The sequence below is a fragment of the Falco biarmicus genome, chromosome 4, assembly GCF_023638135.1.
Source record: "Falco biarmicus isolate bFalBia1 chromosome 4, bFalBia1.pri, whole genome shotgun sequence".
In the NCBI taxonomy this organism is placed as follows: Eukaryota; Metazoa; Chordata; class Aves; order Falconiformes; family Falconidae; genus Falco; species Falco biarmicus.
The window spans coordinates 59,282,759-59,306,477 of record NC_079291.1 but is presented as its reverse complement, the minus strand read 5'-3'; the positions used below and the strand labels follow the sequence as shown (position 1 = coordinate 59,306,477).

Genomic DNA, 23,719 nt, shown 5'->3' with positions numbered 1-23,719 from the left:
GTTTTTTTATTGTTGTTGGGTTTTTGGGTTTTTAGTCTGGATTTACACTAGGGAAGTGGACTGGGAATTTGATGCATAGGATTTTGAACAAACTTTGGTGTTTTTACCCATCTTCTGGGTGAAAATAACAAGCTGATTGTTAGTCTGCTTTGCCCAGGAGTTGTATAGGAAGCAATGTGGGTCTGTATCTAGCACTGGAATTTTAAGCCTATGAACTGTTCATTGCAGATTCTTTGTGCAGACAATTGTAATAGTGTGTAGAAATCACATATGTTTAGCTGTGAAGGTAGGAGTATTATACATCTTTGCGTAATACAGCCCCAAAAAGCACATTCTATCCATTCTCTTGCTTTTCCATCCTGCATCAATGTTTTATGGAGGTTTATTAAGCAAGAGTAGCTTTTAGTTCAGTGTAAGCTTTTCCAGTAGGTACAGTGGCTTTTCCACTCTGACTTTTTTCTCTGCTTTTTTGCTTTTTTTTTTCCCCTTGTGCAGCTCCCAAAAAACCTCCCACCCAACCCCCAGCTGACCCTGTGGTGAAAAATAAAACAGAAACCTCAGTGACGCTAGCATGGTCCCCTCCGAAGATGGACCGCCCCATTCCAATTGATGGCTACATCGTGGAACGCAAGAAACTGACTGGCTTTACCTGGGTGAGGTGCCATGAGTCTCATGTCCCTGTCCCAGAGTTCACGGTGAACAACCTGTCGGAAGAGGCTGACTATCAGTTCCGAGTGTCTGCAGTCAACTCCTACGGACAGAGCCCCTACCTGGAGTTCCCAGGGAGCATGCACCTTGGTGAGCTCAAAACCTTTGTAAAATGGGTCAGTCTGTGCTGCTCTGCCACATGGGTGCTCTAAAATGTTTCCCATGGCTTTGAGGAGGATAGAGCAATTGCACAGCAAAACCTTTTCTCCTTCACTGCTGGTTCTCCTATCTCATTTCAACCACTGACCATCTCCAAAGTGATGGTGGTTTGGTTTCTGCGATAGAGCTGTGAGTGTGCTTATATTCCAGTATCTCACATAGGGCTGTGTGAGAGGCAGAGCTCTCTGCAATGGACCTTAACCCTGTAAATACTTCTAGACCTGGTATGAAGTGAAAAATAGAGGTGGGCTTATAATAAAATTTTCAAGATTATTACCAAGCTTGCATCTAAAGAATATTTGTGGGTGATCATATTGTGATGAAAACCAAGTTCCAGTCAGTCTCTTTTTTAATCTTAGAGTTACTAGGAGAAATAATGGGGTTATTACTATATTTCTCAAGTGTCAGTGTGCCAATAGAATCATCGTGTGCAATGAGATTGCTTCTTCCTTTGATTCATTGCACTGGACAATATCTGCACAGACTTTGATCATACTGTGTCTTGTTATTTTTGTCATCCTTTTCTCTAGCTGTCTAAACATGTCTGTGTTTTCCTAAGATATGTAAAAGTGACTTAAGGCTGGGTGGCCTCCTTATGATGCTTCTGAAATCTAAGAATAAAACTGGTTATATAAATAAATAGCTCGCTTGTTGGGGAACCTAGGTGTTTCGGGCTTTTTATGCCTTTAAACATCTTAGAGAAAAAAATATCAGTAAAATATGCCTGTTGTTCTTTCCTTGCAGAAACAGGGCTTACCCTAATGCCAGAGGTCAGTTACCTGCAGCTGTAGAAATCAAATCCTGTTGACCAACTGTGCATTGCCTTCGGTGCATAGAAATTGTATAAGGCTGCATGATTTTATTCTTACATCTTGATTATCTCAAGATCTTTGTTCTTAGGAAGACCTGTTCTCCAGCGTGGCAGTCTTGTGTCCTTTGGTCTCAGAGATACATGTTGTTCTTCTTCCCTAGAACCAGTCTTGGCTGTGAAAACCCCTCTGACAACTGTTGAAGCTGTACCTGGAGGGGATGCCCTGTTTACTGTTGACCTTACAACAACATGTTCCGGCACTTGGTACCTGAATGGTAAAGTCTTACATGAAAGTGAGACCTACATCATTAAGAGAACCCAAACTACTCACACCCTAATCATAAAGAATGTCACCAAGAACGATGATGGAGCAGAAGTGAAATTTGTTGCTAATAATGTTGACACCAGCACCACGATGAGAGTGAAAGGTATTTATTTTCATCTGTCCTTTCTTCTTCCAGTCAGGGGGCAGTTGCGGTGATGTGATGATTGGAACCAGGGCTGGAGGCTTTCACTGATGCCTGGTCTGTAGGCACTACTTGAAATTGCATCATACAAACTAACATGGGTCCTGGTAATGACCTCCCCGTGATAGCACAGGATTCAGTGAGTCAATCTGGCCAGCTGGTTGGTATCTGAACTAGACTGCTTAACTCAGCTTGCCATTTCTGCAGTCACAACTGTCACTGAGTGGATTCTGTCACCAGATCTGCCACTGAGTCACCTTAAGCCAGTAATTTCAAATCCAGGTTTAGCTAGTCTTTCTGACTGTAGTGGAGTCTTTCAAATGTAAAGGCGCATGAATTGCTAACAAAGTTTTTTTGCTTGGAAGTTTTTTAGCCTACCACAGTTGTGTGTGATGTGCAGGTTAATGTCGTGTAACTTGATTGAGCATTGAGAGTTGGGTGCTCCAGCTTTCCTCTATGAAATGTTGGCAACGTCTGTGTCTACCCATATTGCATGGCAAAAGGTAACGAATAGGCATTCATTCATTCTGGAAGGGTGTGTTTGACTTTGGGTGAAAGCCTTTGCAGAAGCATGTTTCTGGTATTATTTAATCAGTAGAAAGACATGCTTTTTTTTTTTTTTTTTTTTTTTTCTTAGTAACTCTGGCAATAAAAACAGATCAAGTCTCCTGAACTGGGAAAAAATGCTCTGTATTGACATGAATGTAAGGGCAGGAACAGGACCTAATACTCTTTATGAGATCTCACAGTCCACAACTGACTTATATCAGGGACATGTTTTCTTGATATAACTTGAAATAACGAAGGCTTTTTTCCTGCCAGGTGCTGCAGTGAGATTTACCAACAAGAGCAGAGATACAGAAAAAGTCTCTGTTCGGCTGCGGGAGGATGCCAAACTTCAGGCTGAGCTTTCGGATGCAGAGGCTACTGTGAAGTGGATGAAGGATGGGAAAGAGATCAAGGGCAGTGAAAAATATGAACTTCAAACCATGGGGAAAAAGCACATCCTAAAAATCCGCAGCACTGCAGCAGAGGATGCTGGAGTTTATGAGTGCATCAGTGAAGGGGATAAAATGCTCTATCAGCTTTCAGTGAAAGGTATGTGACTGTCCGGGCTGCTTTGTGTTAATGGCCTGTTCCTGCCCTAAGCCAATAGATTGACCAAGGGACAGATGGGGAGTGCTCCAGAGGCAGTGTAGGGAGTTGTGGTACCTCCACATCAGCATCTAGTCTTGGCAGTGTCTGTGGTCCCAGAGTAGAGCGTGGAGTGAATACAAGATCTAACACTGTCTCAGTGGTACAAACTGTGCTTTCACTCAAATTGATGTCTTGATATTCCATGGAATGTCTTAGTGTTATTTCCTGAGATTAAATAGTGGGTAGTGAAAGGTGCTCTTGTGACAAAGAAATTCTTGTGACAAAGAAATTCACAGGGGCAGGGCATGGTGCATGTGATCTGCCCTATACTTGCTATGTGATATTGGACAAGTCACTGAAGAGTTCAGCTGTGATTCAAGTTCTGATGGACTGAGATCATCTTGGCATCACTGGATTTTTTTGTTTGTTTGGGGTTCTTTTTGTTTTCTGTCAGTACCCTGATGCATAAGAACAGACCTTTCCAGGGCACACTGGATAGCTCGGCTCATGACTGTTTGCAGGGTATTCAGATGGAAGGCTGCATAGAACAAACAGTGAAATGTCACTTTCTTTTAATGGTTCCTGTTTGTCAGATTTGAACAAGTACTGTTTTACAGCTGCCCCGTTGTTTGGCTGTTCTTGTTTTCATGGCAGTCCCTTCCTGAGTGCCTGCTGCCTGGCTGGTGGGCACATCCACTCCCAGACCAAGGCTTGTAGTCTTGAACCTTTACCCTGCAACCAACAGCATTAAGCCTCCCTCTTGCAAGCCTTCCTGTCTGTGCAGGCTTTTAGGAACTAGTTCATGGGAGAGTTTCCTCTGCCTTGAACAGGACCAGGTTTTGGCTGAAAAGCCCCAGTGTATCCCCAGACCGTTCCTCATGGGATCATCTACATGTCTGCTAGGGTTCAGTATATACAGCCTGACTCCAGGACAGTCTAACCTGTTGTCACACATCATCCAGGGTGAGTTCAGTAGCTATATTGCTTTGAACTGTCAAGGTCACTCTGTAAAGCCATGTGATTTCTGTGTTCTGTCCCATAACTCACCACTTGCCTTCTTCCCAGCAAGGATCGCACTGTTCCTACACTAAGTATGAGGTGCTTCATCATCATGTTCTGCTGGCTTCTCACCTTCCTTGGTCTCTGTAGAAACTACAAAGCCACAGAGTAATGTCTGTGTTTTGCATTTGACAACTTGCATACTTGGTTATTCTCAAAGAGCAAATTCAAAAGAGAGGTGAAAAAATAATTTAAAAATGTGACTAAATCTGTGGAGGGAGGAATTGCTGTCTACACCTGGCAGCTGCTCTTAATTTTGGTTTTCTTCTCTCTCTTTCCACCTCTTCAGCATGATTTTTCATGCTGGCATGTCTACGCATAGATTTAATTGAATTAGCTGATGGACATCTCCATGTGCTTTTCACTGTAATGTGACTATGAGTAATCAATGCTATTATTTTCAAGTCTGTGTTGACAAGCTGTAACTTAAACGTCTGCCGTTGGTAGCTTGGTTCCTGGAGAATCAGCTTTGATACATCTCATCCTTGTAGGATGAGGCTCACAAGTGCTGTTCCAGTATTTTTCCTTTCAGTGTCACCAGCTTTGGTCCGTTCCTCCTGTAAATCAGACACAGCTAGCTGGTGAATCATCTGATGAGGAGGTCAGCTGTGTCTGGCACATGGGCATCACGTGGCTGCCGAGAGGCCACCGTGCCGAGCCGTGGCCAGAGGTGTGTCACTCGCTGGGCCTCCTGCCCAAATAAACCCTGCTAGAAAATGCACTGGCCATTTATCACTGCAGTCCCTCCAGTGCCGTGAGACTTCACATGTCAGGGGTTCTCTGACACGTGACCTCCTGCATCGAAATGGGACACCTGAGAAGTCTCCTTCGGACGGCTGTGGTTGTATTTCTCACTCTAGTTTCCTAAGGAAGTAAAAGGTCCATGAATGAACCCGTCACCCTCTTCCTCCCAAACCTTTAAACCTGTGGGCTGAGTCCTGGTAATGCTGGTGGAGAAGCAGAGGTCTCAGCAGTGTTCGGGCCCTGCAGGCTTCATGGGTGTAGGTGGTTGGGTACAGAAGAAGGACTGTGTGTTGTCCTACTGAAGGGAAAGCTCCACCACAATCAGTCGCTAGAGAAACAAATGGAAACAGAGGCCCTAAGAAAAAACAATTTAAAAAGGAAAAGGAGGTTTTCCCTGGATAAATGCTTCTGGTATGACTTCTTGACTCATAGATATTCTTCTAATAAGCAGACTTAGTAAACTCTAGAAAACTGGGCTGATAGGGACCTGGAAAGGTCAAATGCAAGCTCCGGTCCGTGCCAGAAGCTGGTGATTGCACAGAGACCCTTGGGGAGCAGAGCTTGAGAGGCCCTTGGCTGCACGGTCATGCCCTTCCCTTTCCCTGTTTATTTGCTTGCTGGGTATTTCTAAGTCTTAGGTTGGAGGAGATTTGGGTCTGGGGTTTTCTTTTCCTTTCTTACCTGTGCTCGGCAAGTCAATTCACTCTTCACTTTTAGGTCTCCAGACTGCCATCATATGAGCTGGTGAATGTTGTTTCCCTACCAAATAATTGCCTGTAATTAAAAGCACTACCACAGACTTGGAGAAATCTAAATATATTTAAAAGCAAAGAAACAAAATGCAAAATCCATCCCTGTGGCTAGGGTCTCTGAGCTAAAGGAGAAGCGCTGTGCGTTGCATCAGGACGTGGCACTGATTACACCGCCTTGGGAGCAGAAGTCTGGGAGTCACACTTAGCTGGTCCAGACCATGGACTGCACCTGCTTGTTATAGTGTCAGCAGTGAAAGCTAATAACTGCTTTTGCCACACGTTCCACAGGGAGTTGTTAATTTGTAAGCATTTTCTTGAAATTAAGGAAGAAACGTGTACATTGATTTTTAGTACGTTGACTGCACAGTCCCAACAAAGGACTTGGTTGTCTATGGTGTTTTAAAACAGTATGTTAAGAAGACATTTGAAAGTTAATTCCAATATCTAAAGTAAGACGGGACTGTGGTTTTAGGCTCATTTTTTTAGCTAGGATATTTGTGGGTTTTGAATCTTTGCTTTGGGGCAATTGGTGACTCAATTATTCCACTGCACGTTAATGTGGTGCCAGATCTATTGTTTATTTTCTATGCTGCAGTTAATTTCCAGGATTAAATTTATTTTCATTTCAGTTATATGTGATATCCGTATAGATTTTTAATTTAATATAATTTAATTTCTCTAGACTACATTTTCATCTCTTTTAGAGTTAAAGCCCTGTTGCCTAGGGCTTCCTCCTTCCTTGACTCAGCCTCCTGTTTTGTGTATCTACTGTTGTGTGATAATCCAGGTATATGGTTCATTAAGGACTGAAAATTTGGCTGCTTCTGCATTAGAATCTAGTAATGAGATCCATAATTAAACACACATATTTGATCTTATGATAAATGCGTATCTAATGTAGATGTAAGTGTACACATTTACTGATGTCCACACAATTCTTTACTGGCGGTGTGTGTGTCTGTATTTGTTTCAGCACTTGCTAACTTCATAAACAAAGAGAAGAGTGGAGGAGTTATTAGGGCCATTGCTGGAAAACAGGCTGAATTTGTTTCTGAGACCTCTGAGGCCAACGTCATGGTCAAGTGGTACAAAGATGGCAAAGAAATCACAGCCAGCAAGAAATTCACCATGGAAGATAAAGGAAAACTGCATAAGCTTGTGGCTTCAGCTGTGACGAAAGAAGATGAAGGAACATACACATGCAAAATTGGAGATGACACTCTTACTTTTGACTTAAAAGTCTCAGGTAAGTGATGCAACTATGGGATCAGAAGCTGTGTTAGAAACTCAGGACTTTGTTCATTTTACCTCGTAAATAGCCAGATTTTTGAGCCAAGATTGCACAGTCCTATTTCAGAAACTTTGACCCTGACTGTGGTCCTTATGCAAATCCACAATATGCCAAATAATATAGCGATGCTGTTCTGTATTCTAGTCAGTATGAGCTTTTAGTAGGCTTGGAGTCGTGACTCAAATACCATGCTGGCTGAATGGGCTGAGCACCACAGCTGGCCTTTATTCATTTTAGCTCAGCATGTACCTTGTCTTTGAACCTCCTGACCGAGGTGGTCCTAAAGTCTTACTGTGAAAGCCCTGTGTCCTACAACAAGTTTAACTCCTGATTTTTAGAGTCAAGCATCTCCTGCTATTCCCAAAGGACGCTGTGATCCCTGGGACATCTCCCTGCGGTACTGTAAATGAAGCTATTAGTTCATGGCACGTGCCTCTCAGCATAAACCACATGCTAAAGCACGTGGCTGTCAGGTCAAGCCCAGAAGAGAAATGTTTGTCACTGATGTGTTCCAGTCCAGGTTGGAGCCAGAGTATAAAATGACACAAGAATTTATCTGTGAAATTCAATATCTGTCAAATTCAACTGATTTAATTTGCATAGCCTGGTGAGAACCTTTCTTCTGAAAGTAGTTTCCTGGCTTATGTCTGTAGCCTGTCCTAAGCTACAAATTGAAACTCTACATCTACATACATGTATGTAACAGTACATCCATGTTACTAACATGAGGTTCATCAGCTAGCTAAAAACTCAGCAGAGATGATCAGTCTAGTGCAGCAGTGGGCTTGAGGGGTTGCTACATGGTTTACTGAGCTAGAGGGATTGTGTGCAGTTTGTCGCAGCACTCTCAAAACTATCAAGCTGCAACAAGGTCTTTTACCATCTCATACCAACACACCCTTCATGCCAGTCCCTCTGCTGCCTTCTCCTAGTCTCACCTCATCCAGGGCACGTGCTCTCTCTCTTCTCTCTACTTCTTCCTTGTGTCTCTTCCTTGGCTGCCCAACCACTTAGCAGGAACCAGCCACAGCTGCACCTAACCTACATCAACCAACCTGACGCCCCTGAAGCCAGCCCACAGCTGTGTGTTATCTATGATAATTAACCCTCCTTCATTCCTCTACAGCCGTTTACAACTGGTGTTTGCTCAGGTATTTACTCTGCATCTCACCTCCACTTTTCTTTGGTTGAGAATGCAACATTATGCAATTTAACTTTGAGTGTAATTCATAGTCCTGACCTCACCCATTGAAAAATTGGTCTAAAAGAGCCAACCAAGCTCTGAACTGACCCCTAAAGGGCAATTTATATCATCTGAGTTATACTGTCTAATGAAAGCTATCTAAGATGGATTTTAGAAGTGTCCTGGAGCTTTGTCTGAACACAAAGTACAGAGGAAGCCTGCATGACACATGAGACTGGATACCTAACCTTGTGATGGCCACGTGATGGCCATGTGCCGGTTAGGGGAATCTCACCTGTAACTGCTATGACAAAACATCACAAGCTCAGGCAAGGAAAACATGTATCTGCTAAGTAACTGTGTATCCCCACAAACTTTCTGGTTAACAAGGATTTAATTACAACCTGTTAGTTAAGGCAACTTCTACCCTGTTTCACATGTCACCATAAAAACTTTCCAGAGTGATAAGAAGTAGTGCTGCACAGTGAGGGGATGGTCTCAGGCAGGGAGTAATCTGTCTTCACGGTAATGAGATACCCCAATAATCTTAACAGCAGGGTTCTGGAGAGACTATCCTTCTTTGGTCACCTAAATTTTGAAGAAAAGATCAGTCCTAATGATTACAATTTTTAATGAACTATATGTTCTCTGATGCCGCAGATGTGGCTGGCATGAGTGTACCGTAGCAATTGTCCTTGGACTACTCAGTGACTGAAAGCAACAGTTGCTGCTAAAAGAAATGCAATACTAAGCTAAGATCGGTTATAACTGACAGCCATCAGCTTGCTCTTCAGGCAAGGGCTGCCTTGGTGGAATGAAGGGTATGAAATACCTGACATGCTCATCAAATATTGCTTGTTAACTTAGGCACAGGGTGTGTTGAATAGGTTTGCTCACATTTTACACACAAGGTGCCTGTCTCCTCTTATTCAGTTGCCTTTGCTTTTACCTTTACAAATATGATTGCACCCCCCCTCGCCCCCGAGTTGATAAAATGCTGTATTGCTGCTGCATACATGGCACATGCTCTGTGTGTGTGCTTGCACAGTTCATACGTGTGGCTACCCGTGTGTGCAGTCAGCAGGGTCTAGGCTGAGGTATCAAAGCAGGAGCCTCTACCGCTTGAGCTATGAGTTCTGAGCAGTGGTGAGTTCTCCTAACGTGAAAATCAGATTCAGTAGAAAGATGTGACACTATTGGCTCATATATTAACTTAGTCCTCTTGAAATTGGTGAGTATCTTATCAATGAGATTATCCCATATGTGGGATAATAGATCTGGTCTGGGGAAGAATTAGCCCAGTGGGACTGATATTGTGAACATGGGGCTGCAGGAATGGACTCGGCAACATTTAAAGGCAACTCCTCATCACTTCCAACAAGGTCTTCTGAGACTTCTTAGATCTTTTCAAAGCTGTTTGTGTACTCAGGCATCAATACATATTCCCTAGAGCTTACCTGAAATCAAAACAAGGACTGGTGATTAAAGTGTCAGCAACTTGAGAGCATCTCATCTTGATTTAAAAGATCCAGAAGGATGTAAGAGATGTGACTGCACTGTAACTGAGAGCAATTATCTGAAGATCAGAGAAGGAGTTTGCACAATCTGTCAGAAAGTCAGGCATCAACTTTCACGTGTGATGAGACAGGAGCTGTGAATTAAAGCACATGTCAGGCTTTATGGTCTCATGATGTTGGGCCAGGTTCTGCTCATGGCTGTGTACACACACAGCTCTGGTAATAGAAACCACTGCATCTGTGCTCAGGTAGACAGTTTTCATGCCTGGCTTCTGAAGGGGATGCAGAAGAAGGTTGCACATCAGTTAGGTGAATTTTGCTTTTGAATACAGGTAGGCATAGATCCATGTCCATCTAGAACTTAATAAGGCTAGTATTAATGCCACAGTGCAGACCTAATAGGCTGTTGTAATGTAAAGGATACATAAATACCCAGCTCCCAAAGTGGAGACTGCTATGTACTAACTCTCTGGATGATTTAAAACTTAGATGACGAGTTCCCCAGTAGAGAGAACACTGCTGTATCTCAGGAGGGACTTTTCTGACTCATAACCACAGTTTATTGGCATAACCATTAACACTCTATCATACATTCCAACAGTACCATGCACGCATGCGTACATTTACACCTCCAGAGGTGAAACTTGATCAGCCAAATGTGACTAGCAATGAAATAATGAACAGTAATTACTTAATTTTGTGCTGATAAGCCAGAATCAAGGTATAAACCACTTTCTCTTTTGCTTTCCAGATGAAACTGTTAATTTTGTCAACAAGCCCAAAACAACTCCAGAAATATTAGTCAGTCCTTCTGAAAACCTTGAGCTGCTGTGTGAGGTGTCAGCTGCGAGTGGAGGCGTGGTATGGAGGAAGGATCAAACTGAGGTGAAGCAGGACCAGAGGACAACAGTCATCTCCCAAGGGACACACCGCAAGCTCATCATCAAGAAGGTGACAAAGCAAGACCAAGGGAGCTATACCTGTGAAACGAAGGACGACAAAGTAACATTCCAAGTCAAAGTCAGAGGTGAGAAAGTGCTAGAAATGCCAAAGGTAAAGGAGCATTCCAGTTAGGGTAGCATCTTATATTTGGAGGATCTCACAACCTCTCTGGGGTGAATTATTTCAGTCATAGGACTTGATTTTTTTGGTTATCCAACATGCTTTTGCACCTGTGACTATTTGTAACTACAAAAAAATGGTGGGCAAGGATGAAAACTTCTGCACCGCTCACGATTACCTGGTGCGTCTGCAGAAAAACTGCAGAGTCATAATGTAAGGCCATGGCAGAGGGGCAGGGATAGCTAAAAAAGAACGGGGAGGTGTCTGAAGGGTTCTGATTAGATGGAGAATGACTGGAGTGACCCAAATAGGCAGAAAAAGAGCAACAGTTCCTGGATATGAAGATACAAGGGTTGTTCCCTCTGGTTCACTGGAAGCTTGGAGAGATGCAGGAAGAGAAAAAGAGAGAAGAGGGAGAAGGATTCAGGCAGCTCATGATGGTGCTCTAAGTCCCAGGTCCAAATCTGTGCTCAGATTGTGAGTTTATTAACTTTATCCCAGAATTCTCATACAGCTATTCACTTCCTATCAGCAAAATAGAGTTGAAGGTGCTTTCTTGTGTTAAGGGGCCATCATGAGGCAAGTATAGTCAAGTAGGATGAAGTTAGTTCAGCACTGGAGGAGACAACTGCAAAAATCTGTGTGTGCCTATTGTGGCTTTCTTACAGAGACAGAAGACGTGTTTACGAACAAGGACAAGGTACAAAAGGAAGCGAAGGCTGTACTGACACAAAACGCCACGCTGAGCTGCGAGGTGGCCCAGGAGAAGACTGACGTGAAATGGTACAAGGATGGGAAACTGATCACCTCCAGCAAGAAGTTCAAGGTGGAGTCGGAGGGCAAATTGCGTCGCCTGGTGGTGTGTCAGGTGGAGAAGAAAGATGCTGGGGAGTACACCTGCGAGGCTGCTGGCCAGAAACTGACCTTCAAGATTGATGTCACAGGTGGGATATTTGTCTGGTCTCATCTCAGAAAGGTCCATGAGTTCCTCTCACTACAGAGCAAAATGAATCACTCTACACTCCAGGGTTTGGGTAGCCTAGGTCTTCCTTGAGTAGTGAAGTTGGTCAGGTAACCACCTTGCATGCAGCCACTGTCACAGATGCCTATAGCTGGTTATTTTTATCTGTGAGATGCATCCTGCTCAGCATTGTTTTCCGATTTCCCAGTAAAGAAAAAAAATATGCAAGTTTACATGTGCTGTTACGATTTATATGGAAAAAGGTAGGGTCAGCTCCTAGATGTGTAGGAAAATAAGCCTGGAAGTAGTAGGAAAACAGGTCTGCTCAAGAAGTACCTAGACTGGGCAAGGCTTACAATATGGGTCCCGATGGCAGGTGAGATTGAGAGATAAATTGTGCATGACATTATCAAACAAAAAGTTGGATTTCGGTGGAGATGGGAAGAAGCTGGACTCCTGAAGCACTGAATCATTTTGCTCAAAACCAGCTGATGTGTTGTCCTCGGGCCATACGGAGGGCCATGTCCTGTCTGAGCGTACCTTTGCTGTGAGTGGGACCATTGCATAATAACACAACTGTGGAAACTGGAAACTGTCATATTTTTCATCTGGGTTTGAACACTTTGGGCAGTGTAAACGTATATTTGATTTTTTTAATTTCCTCTCCCACCCCACAGAAGCAGAAGATGCCTTTATCAACAAGGACAAAGTGAAGAAGGAGGTGAAAGCTGCACTATCAGAAAACGCCACGCTGAGCTGCGAGGTGGCCCAGGAGAAGACTGACGTGAAATGGTACAAGGATGGGAAACTGATCACCTCCAGCAAGAAGTTCAAGGTGGAGTCGGAGGGCAAATTGCGTCGCCTGGTGGTGTGTCAGGTGGAGAAGAAAGATGCTGGGGAGTACACCTGCGAGGCTGCTGGCCAGAAACTGACCTTCAAAATTGTCATCACAGGTGGGAGGCAGATTTTTATTGGTATTTAATTGCATTTTCTTCGTGTCTGGGTGTTTTCTACCGTTTTCTCTGTCAAAACATTAGGAATGCTGTTAAAGTACTTCCTGATGTTGATCTAAGCTACCATTTCCGGGAGGTTGTGCAGGACTGGGCCGACCTAAAGGTTATGTGTAGGTATCCTGCTGTTGGCTCCTCAGCAACCTGTGCTGCTGCTTTAGGCTCAGTGATAGTGAATCACGAGTTTTCAGTAGCAGGCACTGTGTTGAAGGACCTCTTCCAATGTGGTCATCATCATTGGTATTCCTCCCTTTGTTACTGCTGTTCTTCCATGAAAGTCACTGTTTTCTTCCCTCTTTGTTTCATCTTTTCTGTACACAGTGTCCTCCCTCCCAAAACAGGGAATTGCTTCCATTATTCCACAGTCTGTTGGGGCAAAGATGTCTGTGAGCACAGCCTCGTAACTCCACACACAATGAAACTTTTGTGGATGATGAGCACAAGTGGATACAAATATGTACAATTTGAATTACGATTTGTATTTAACAACCTTTCATTCAGCTCTTCCTCTGCCATTTTTTAATCTGTCATTGGATAGCTTTACAAATCACAATTAGCTATGAGAAGTGGTGCAAATACTTTTCTACCAAGCGATATTTAAACAGTAGTGTTTACACAATCCCTACTTTATTGTGGCTGCATCGAGAATCTTTGGGAGTTGGTGGCAGTGTATTGTCCTAAAAATTTTGTATCAGCTGCACTGCACATATCTGTGATCTGCTGAAACCAAAGGTGATGACTGTTCTTTGTGATTTCTACATCTGTAATGACCAGTCATAAGCCCAGAAATGTTTGTCTGTATTTTTCTCATTAACAACATGATTTGGAGTCTGAGTTTCTAATAATGAGGCTGTTCTTTCATCCTGACTACACTACAGATTTCTTTGGTCTCAGTATATTTTGCAAAAGGTCCAGTAAATTTTATCTCAAGCTCCAGGCAGCTATGGACTTGTCAGCTACATTCTGAGTGATCATTTCTGAATTGGATGACAAGAAAGGGTTTGGCTTGTTTTTGATTGCATGTATAACACTCCACTGTCTTTGCAGTCAAATGCCTCTCTGTTTTCTTGTCTCATATTCTGAGATCAGAACAGGGAATCTATTTTCTCCTTTGCTTTCTTACAGCATCAGACACACTGGAACCCTAATGCTGGCAGAGGCCTGGCATTTTATCAGCTATGTGCAAGAGCAACTGCATTAGGACTCTGACTTTTGTGCTCGCAGTTGTGCTGGAGACCTGAAGTCCTTGCAGGGCATAGCTCAAGTGCTGTTCCCTTGTAAAGCTTGCAGTCTTTACTGCTCTTCGCTGCTTTGGGGCATCCTGCTCCCTCCATCTTACGTGTGCGGTGTGCAACTGCTGCTACAGCATAAAGCCTTGCTGCTCCCCGCAGCACATACTGTAAGGCACTGGCTGTTACGTATCCTTGCTCTGCGTCGGGTACACAGGGTGTTCTTGGGGCACTTGGGCTCTTTGTCATGAATTGTGTAGCACGTGCCTTTGGCCAAGGGAACTTCCAGCTTCAGTGAAGGATGGGTTACAGTAAGGCTAGATTTGAGAAGCATCTTTCAGAGAAAATGCAACAAGGGCGTTGATAGAAAGGCCGCTGGTATAAACCACGTTCGTGCTCAGCTGGTGAAACTGGTTCATACACTACAGAGGTGTAGTCAGAAAGCACAGAAATTTAACACCTTTACAGTTGAATTTCTGTAGCTGAGGGCTATTCTTAGTTGTCTGCCTCAGAAACCAAAGGTTTTTAGTTCTCTTTCAAACTGGATGACTTCACTGCTGCATGGGGTAAGGTAACACCTTTCCCCCTCTGTCGCAAGCAGAGTGCTTGCCTAGCTACTGTTGCCGTATTTTTCATGTGTACGACTGTAACGTGACATGCAAGTCCAGCACCGTCTGGAAAATGATCTAGTGTGAAAGTCAGGAGGGATTATGAGTACTCTGAGTGGTTGGCTCTTTTGCTGCAGAAATCCTCATCTTACTAGATTATCCCAAAGTGCAGTGGCTTTCTGGGTCTTAATTTATCCTGTTACCATTGCCCTCAGAAAGTTTTTCAGGGTTCCTGTACTCCAGGGCTCCACTGGTAGCACAAAAACTTCCCTATTTATGGAAAGCTTGAAGGTTAGATGCTCCGTGTTGAGCATTGGGATGCAGCTATAGCTTTTGGCTTTATATAAAAAGAACCAGGTGCTGTACACCTTGGGACTGGGCTCCATGTGTAGCAAAAAGAGCTGATTCTGAAATCTCATTCTTTCAAGATTCGTGGTAAGCAGTGAAATCCTTATTTGAAGCTGGTGAAAGCTCCATGTCCTGAAAACATGGTTTTCCTCATTTTCAGTGGAATTTCACTAACTGGTTTCAGATGAGGTTGGAAATGTCATCTGCATGGAACACTTGTTTAACTTTAATTTTCTAAGGCAAATTACTGGCTAGTGTAAATCACTTTGTAAGCTGATTAAAAGTTCTAATCACATTTCCTACCACTATAAAAGTGGGTTTTATAAAGGGCAAGAATGCAGAGAACAAGCAAGTAAATCATCTGGAATATTCCTGCTCTGCTAATTTGAAATTTTAAATACAGCAGCCATTGACACGGTCTGGTTTGTAACTCCTTTAGTGCACCCAGCGTTCACAGCCCAAGTCATAGGTGGAAGTTGAAATGTTTATAATTTTGCATTTGGTTTTAAATGCAAACCGTGGTGTGTGCTCGAGCTCTTTTCAGTTACCCAAACGCTCCTTAATCTGCAGTGGGCTGACGCGTGCCTTTGAGGAGTTTTGCATCACCCAGCATAGGCTATGTGCACTGCCTTGTTAATGACACCTTAGTGACAATGACACCTCCTTACACCCCTTCTACAGCCACTATGAACAGAGGAGCTCAAAATTAGAGCGTATAAGCTGTTTCCTGCTTTGGCTTGCTCCCTGCAGGATTTCTTTTTTTTCCCTGGACCGTGCAATATTGACGGCAAGCCTATAATACGGCTCCCCAGCTTGCATGTAGTGCCACGGTCAGCAGTGCAGGGACCTGACCTGAGCTTACCCCTACTCCTTACCCTCCCAGGCAGCTGCTGCCGCTCAGAGTACAGACATGACACAGACTGTATGTAGAGGAGAGAGACGTCAAGGCATAAAGGATGGCACTAGGAAGCTGCAGAGTGACTGGGGGGGAGAAAGGCAGTAGCGTGGGTTATGGAAGGGGTTCTCCATGACTGCCAGGGAGAATCAGGAGTCCCAGGTCACCTTACCCAGGCAACCCAGATGCCTGAACCTGGATGGATGAAGTATCTTCCATGCTTGCACTGCAACTGAGGGGCAACGGCAACCCCAGACCTTGTGAGTCGAGCATTTACCTTTGGAGCTTGTGCTTCTGTAGCAGTGAAATCATGGACTGCGATGCTCCAGTACGTACCTGGGACCCAAAGAGGCATAGGCTGCCTGTACTAAATGCTGGATGGCTGTTGCTATGTAATATCCATCATGTAGGCATATCAGCATATGCTATACTACTTGTGCAGTTACTTCTTAAGGTAAATAAGTGGGGGGAAAATGTCCATTTTTTTAGGGTCTTTTTGTCCTCCCACATCTCAGATGTACGCTAATATAGCAGCTGACAGTGACTATACCAGTTGTTGGTAAAAGGAGAACAAGGTCAAACAATCATTAAAGTAAATGGTAAAAGATGCAATTTATCAGTCAGGAGTACTTAGTAAGGTGACAAATTAATCTTTTCAATTAATATGGCTGGCTAACTACTGATCACACTAATTACCCTTTTGATGCCAACTGCACTTGTTGAGATGGAAGTTCTAAGTGATACTTGAAGAAAGTGATTTCAAACACTTAATCCTTGTTCCTTGTATATAGTATGAAGAGAAGATTCCCTACAGCAAGTTTTCTGAAAAATTAGAGATTTCTGAGGAAAGAAAACCATACTTCAAATTTTATAGACCAGTTTTATGTATAATGTAGGCAAGAACCTTTCTGTATTAAGAACTGTACCTTTGTCATTTCATTGGGATTGAGTTACAAGGTATTTTCTGAACGACACCCAGTCTTAATCTAAAATACCAAGATGCTGGTAAATTCCTGTAAATAATGTGGTAGTGAAGGTGGCAACTCATAATTGTGTTATATTTGGCTAGTTCCAAATGTGTGGTGTAGAAATATCATCAAGACACAAAGAGGAAAAATTAACCTTATCATAATTATAAGAAATTTGAAAATGAGGCGATTGAGCCATTCCTGAAGACTAGTCAGAGAGGTATGGCTATATGGGCTACGTTTTGAGGATGCATTCACTGCTCTGTGTGATAAAAAGGACTGCAAAGCAATGTTACAAGGAGTGATCCTGTAGAGCACCTATGCAAAATACCTGTAATATCTTATTGCTGCAAGCTATTTATATCCAACGTATTTTTCCCCTAATATTTCCCTGTTTCAGAGGCAGAAGATGCTTTCATCAACAAGGAGAAGGTGCAGAAGGAGGTGAAAGCTGCACTATCAGAAAACGCCACGCTGAGCTGCGAGGTGGCCCAGGAGAAGACTGACGTGAAATGGTACAAGGATGGGAAACTGATCACCTCCAGCAAGAAGTTCAAGGTGGAGTCGGAGGGCAAATTGCGTCGCCTGGTGGTGTGTCAGGTGGAGAAGAAAGATGCTGGGGAGTACACCTGCGAGGCTGCTGGCCAGAAACTGACCTTCAAGATTGATGTCACAGGTGAGGGATGATCTGATAACGTATTTTTTGCTGTAGCTATAAAGAAAGCTTCCTAGTGACATAGATTTACTTCCAGCCATGGTCTATATGTGTCTCCAACAGAACTTAAGCAGTTATTCTTAAAGGTTGGTATTAAAGGCATGTGTGTGGATGCTTTGGGAAGGAGGAAAGTCCAGCTAGGCTGGTATTCTTTCCCTGATTTTGACCAGAAGTGATTATTAAGAAAAAGGATGTAAGAACAGGACAAGCATACAACAATCCTTCCACTCTTTAGGAGTCTGCAGTTCCACTGTAAGAATCTTTAGTTTCCATCACTTCTAGGACAGTTTTTCTGCCCTATGAGACATGGCTTGGCTGGGAGAATTTGCCAATGTGACTTCATGAGGAACTGCACAACATATACAATTTCAAGTGTGAGTTCAGATCAGCATCCAGTAGTTTGTGATGCTGGTGAATCATCAATACATACATTTCTGTCCTTGCTGCTAGTTATTTTCATGGAAAATATTCCCCAGTATTTCTTTTCTCATCTTCCTTGCTTCTGTCTTGCCTGAAAGAGTTATGAGGGAAGAGTACTTACATTTGATGTAGATGTTTCTTTTCTGATTGTGGACCAGAAGAAAACCTTAAGTATGCATCCAGTTAAAAGCGTATCCCAGGAAGTGATGTGGGACAATACAGCTGGGACTGGTGCAAACATTTGCCCTTTTCTGTTTCAGTGGATTCACCCAGTGCTAGAATCTAACAATGTCTGTTTAAAGGTGTGCGCATCTCCGCAGCCTGGTGCACTGGTCATGGCCCTGAGCTTTTTATTTTGGACTTGGCTATGAAGGTGGTTGTGTATTATCCACACTGGATGTGGTTTGTGGCTGGCCTGCTCCCAGTGTGGCCTGAGTAAAGCATGGTGTTACAGCACTGAGATCCTTGTGACTGCCAGTTGTGGGTCTTGTTGAGGTACAAACGGTGGGTTTCTTTCTGCTTGCTCTGCCCTGGCTGCCTACTGTGGTGTATGTTGGTGGGGACTGAGACCTTACAAGGAAACTGGGGGCAAATCTGCCTCATTCTCCATGGTGTTTGGCAACTCTCCTTTGTGCCAGAAAAGCTATGGTAATACTTATTCCATGGATTAATTATGTGACCTTTTTCTGTGGCTCTGTGTAGGTTGTAGGAGCAGCAGAGGGTAAGACTGAGATCATTATTTCAAACAATAAATGTTTGAATAGCAGAAGCTGTTAGAAAAATCATAGCAGATTATAAATGAAACTGTGAAAGGCAGAAATTAACAAAGGATCTTACCACACTCTTTGAAGGAAGAGCTCTTCTTAGCTTCTTGTGGAGGGATCTTCTCAACTGGGACCAGGAGATATTTATCCTCTGCTGGATGCAACGAGGCAGGGAAGTGCTCTCAGCAGTTGTTTGTGCTGGCAGCTAAGCAAGTGAGGGAAGCTGCTGACAGCAATAATGGAGGGTTGCATGAGACACTTGGATGAAAACTCAAGGATTGGCTTGACTTTTAGGGCTTCTGAGAAACAGCCATAATCATGAGAGAAAATCCCATGGCTCAGAGACCGGGGTTCAGGTTTTTGGGAGGTAGCACTGTCCTCTACAGGTTGATGTGGGGGAGACCTCACTATCACCAACCTTCTCTGCATCCCCCATCCTCTCCGTAAGCAGGGGTGAGAAGAGACAAGATAAGAATACTTCCTCATGGAGGTATTTTTCCTGTCACAGGCTTTGAGGTACTTGGGTGTCATGGAAAATGGGACAGGCATTTTGTCTGCAAGACACAGATGGGTGTTGCCCAAGCCCATTGCTACCAAAGAGAAGTCATTACATAGATTTTGCAAATGGGTAACTATTAGAATGGAGAAAAACAGGCTCTGTCTTGTCACTTTACTGGTCACTTTAAAGGCAGAAATGGTGGGACCCATTTGCATTCTCCTTCAAGACTGCTGGAGAAGTATGCTGTAGAACCAGAACTGGAAAACGGATCTTCTGACCCTCTGTGCTTCAACCCTAAATCACCATTTTTTTTACCTTCCTGTTGATCAAGGTACAACTGAACGATAGTACTTTGTGTAAGAAGTGCCTTTGCCCTGAGGGAAAGTCAAACATCCAAAAGTTTTCACTGAAGAGAGTTGCCTAGGGTAGAATATAAGGTGTGAGCTTAGGAGTTCCTCACTCGGTTTACCTCCTTGTGGAACCTCCATTGCTTTGTACTGAAGGGCAAAACATCTTCCTGGAGTGAGGGTAAGAACCCAAAAGAACAAATTAGCCTGTAGAACACTTTCTAGGAACACTGGCTTGTTTTCTTCAGAAGTGTGATACAAAGAGCTTTGAAACATGAAACCCACACTGTGCATCCCCAGTGCTTCCCCTGTCTACATGTATTTCTGGTGCTAGAGTGCCCCTCGCTAGGTGTCTTAACCTCCTGCATGAGCTTGGATCCAGCCTGACTTCGGGCAAATCGTGCTGTTTTACTACAGTTACGGGTTCCAGAGACACAGCTTTCCAGCAGAGTTGTCCTTTTTTCCTTTTCTTGTATGTGCTCTGTCTTTTAAAGGATTAAAAAGTGTTTTGGTTTGTGTGGTTTTTTTTTTGTTTTTTTTTTAACCTGGCCTTGCTGATCCTTTCCTTCCTGTTTTTCTGCTGGGTGAAGTACAGATTCTGAACACTTTAGTGTGAAGATACCATGTTCCACACTGAGTCCTGAACAAATCGTTAATCTGTTCTTCATGAATCAGTTCTCATAATCCACACAAGTTTGGTAGCTTCAAATAAGTGTGTTACAGATATATTTTTGTTAATCCCTCTATTTACTGCAGGCTAGATCATCTTGTGATCTCTACATCCAAAGTTACTTCCCATGCCCAGCTTCTAAAATGATATCCTTGCAATTTACCAAAAGCAAGCCTAAAATCAATTTACTTTTCTGAAGTCAGTGCCTGCTTGATTGGAGAATCTGACAGCTACTCCATCTGGAAATCCAAGTTGCTGTTGGCACATCTCCAGTGGAGGCAATGAGGATGATTAAGGGGCTGAAGCACATGTCATATGAGGAGAGGCTGAGGGAAGTGAATTTGTTCAGTCTAGAAAAGAAAAAAGGGAGATGATATTGCTGCCTGCAGCTGTCTAATGGGAGGGTGTAGAGTCCACAGCTCCACATTCTTCTCAGAAATGCATGGTGACAGAAGAGGCAAAGCATACAAGCTGGAACGTGGGAAGTTCTGAAAAGAGACTAGGAAACACTTGCACCATGAGGGTGGTCAAGCTCTGGAACATGAGCCTTGAGACTGTGGGATCTCCATCACTGGAAATATTCAGAACTCAATGGGACATGGCCCTGAGTAACTTGATGTAATTTTATCTGCTCTGAGTGGGGAAGTGGGACTGGATGACCTCCAGAGATCACTCCTAACCTAAATTATTTTATGACTCTGATTTTGTACTATTAGTAGCACATGATCTGTAGAATATATCTGGGAAGTGATGCTGTTCCATGAGGACACAGGTCCATACAAATCTTTGAGGGTACTCCAGTTGTTACGCATCTATTTCATAACCCTTGTAAGCTTTGTTGTGTTTTTTTTTTTTCCCTGAATATTCCTTGACCCACTTATGGGGCAGCATTGGCAAATGAAGGATCCTGCCTGGAGTATCTGCTGTTTACTCTGAATATGCAGCCTTGTCTTCTCTGCAAGTGGCCAAAACACACCTTCCCCAAGAGAGCCTGTCCTGCTTGGCCTGCAGAGAGTGACCCTACAGAATGTGTGCAGGAAAGCTGGTGTAAGCCTGAAGATCAGGCATGGCAGTTCTGGCTGCCCAAGCGAGCAGCAGCAAGAAACTAGGCTGTCTGGAAGCAAGGTGTCCCTGCCAGTGCTTCCTCAAGCATTTGCTTAACTGATTCTGTTAGCCTTTTTGATTTTACGGCTGCTTTATTTAAACTGTAATCTACCAGGTGGTCTCCCATTGAAAACCCAATACCCTGTGATCTTGGAGGCAAAGCTTTCATTTTTATGGGCTTTTTTTTTTTTTTCTTCTAAATTTTTTCTTCTTTCAAATCTTGCAGGTGATGTGTTTGAACACAAAGACAAAGTTCAAAAGGAGGTGAAGACAGTGCTGAAGGAGAATGCCACACTGAGCTGCGAGGTGGCCCAGGAGAAGACTGACGTGAAATGGTACAAGGATGGGAAACTGATCACCTCCAGCAAGAAGTTCAAGGTGGAGTCGGAGGGCAAATTGCGTCGCCTGGTGGTGTGTCAGGTGGAGAAGAAAGATGCTGGGGAGTACACCTGCGAGGCTGCTGGCCAGAAACTGACCTTCAAGATTGATGTCACAGGTGGGAGAATTTGCTGCATCCCTGTTGCACGAAAAATTGGAAGGAGAGGGAAGTTATGTGGCTTGGCAAATTCCATCTCAGCAGTCAGTGACTGAGCAAACATTTAGGTTTTGCTGGTTTACTTGAGCATTTGTGTTCATGCTATTAGATCTGTCTCCCTTCTTTTAAAACTAAGAGTGCAGTGGATTTCTGTAGCCCAAGCCTAGGGCAGGCTGAAGGTCATCAGGAAATTTTCCCAGGATCCTGGTGAAGATGTACTGATAGCAAAATGAGAGTTGAATGATTGCAGGAGGAATTAAAGGACACAGCACACCTTCTGAGCACATGTATTCTCTTGTGAATGCCCCTTCCTGAATTAAAGTCTCTGTTTATTATGGAGGAAACCTATTTATTATGGCCTCTGTCAACTGAAATACTGGAACTCTTCTCAGAAGTAGTAGCTGAGGAAACCAGGTCTTTTCACCATAATATTAACAAGGACCGGTTTTACTCTTGACAACCCTCAGCTGGATCTTGATGAACTTAAAGCAAATTGAGCAGTTCATGTATTGAATTGCTTTTTGATTCTGGTGCTGTGCAGTGCAAAGCAAATACCACGGGAGCTGGCTAGTTTTCATTCGTTAGAGAAACACACTTCTGGGATGCCACAACTTTAGAATATTTGGGAAATAAAGATACAGGCGCAGAAAAGGCTCATGAAGTTTGTTTCCCGAGACTAGCTTTGCTTTTGCTGGCAAAGCAAATTGCAGCTCTTGGGTGGTTTCGACAGTTCAACAGACTTCTTATAGACTGTGTGCCTGGTGTGCTGACGGACTTAGGCGTAGGTGAACTTCTTTTATGCAGATTTTGGAGAATGGTTGTGGTGGAAATGAAAGCATCTTGGGGGGCTATGTATCTTTGGGACTACCAGTAAAGGAGTCCTGCACCAGGCACTTGATGTAATTCAGAGATTAACAGTTCAGTTGATGGTGGTGACAGGCAATGTGAATGGGAAAGCCGTTTTCAGCACCGCAATCCAGATGTGCATTTGGGAAGAGGTGTGTGTGTGTGAAAGCTTAACTTTCTGAATCTGCCCCTGTACCCTTAATTCCAGAGGCAGAAGATGCTTTCATCAACAAGGAGAAGGTGCAGAAGGAGGTGAAAGCTGCACTATCAGAAAACGCCACGCTGAGCTGCGAGGTGGCCCAGGAGAAGACTGACGTGAAATGGTACAAGGATGGGAAACTGATCACCTCCAGCAAGAAGTTCAAGGTGGAGTCGGAGGGCAAATTGCGTCGCCTGGTGGTGTGTCAGGTGGAGAAGAAAGATGCTGGGGAGTACACCTGCGAGGCTGCTGGCCAGAAACTGACCTTCAAGATTGGTGTCACAGGTAAGAGAAGATTTTGGCCTATCATTCCTATTTCTAGAATATTTGAAAAATTAATATAGTTTCATAAGTTTATTTTCCTGTTGCCCTTCAAATTTGTAGAGAACATCTTTGGAATGGCCTAACTCTGATGTGGAAATGGGACAAAGAGTTAGAAATACAGTTCTATTTATATCTTATATGTAAAACTTCATAAAACCCTTAAAACAGCAAGCTACATGCTTGGAAAGACTTCGGGAACTATCCGTCTCTGTAGGAAAAGGGCTGTGGGAAAGAAAGTACTGATTGCACATCTCCGTCCTCACACGTTGGTGCAACCAGAACAGCTCTGCACCACAGCTGATTCTCAGTGCATTTCAGAGCAAGGTCATGGTGGAGAGCAGGCTGGGTGTCTGCCCAACATCTGCACTCTTCTTCTTTCTCTTGGAT

The 23,719-nt window shown here is 43.6% G+C and overlaps 1 protein-coding gene across 1 annotated transcript in view; it reads left to right on the top strand.

Moving 5' to 3' along the window:
* OBSCN (obscurin, cytoskeletal calmodulin and titin-interacting RhoGEF) overlaps positions 1-23,719 on the top strand; it is a 184,233-nt gene that overhangs the window by 15,560 nt on the left and 144,954 nt on the right. Inside the window, exons 4-13 of the mRNA XM_056336858.1 lie at positions 496-798; positions 1,840-2,106; positions 2,968-3,243; positions 6,811-7,083; positions 10,580-10,855; positions 11,559-11,834; positions 12,529-12,804; positions 17,310-17,585; positions 21,655-21,924; positions 23,018-23,293. Of these exons, the coding sequence (XP_056192833.1) occupies positions 496-798; positions 1,840-2,106; positions 2,968-3,243; positions 6,811-7,083; positions 10,580-10,855; positions 11,559-11,834; positions 12,529-12,804; positions 17,310-17,585; positions 21,655-21,924; positions 23,018-23,293 (2,769 nt within the window). The remainder of the gene's footprint in view (positions 1-495; positions 799-1,839; positions 2,107-2,967; positions 3,244-6,810; positions 7,084-10,579; positions 10,856-11,558; positions 11,835-12,528; positions 12,805-17,309; positions 17,586-21,654; positions 21,925-23,017; positions 23,294-23,719) is intronic.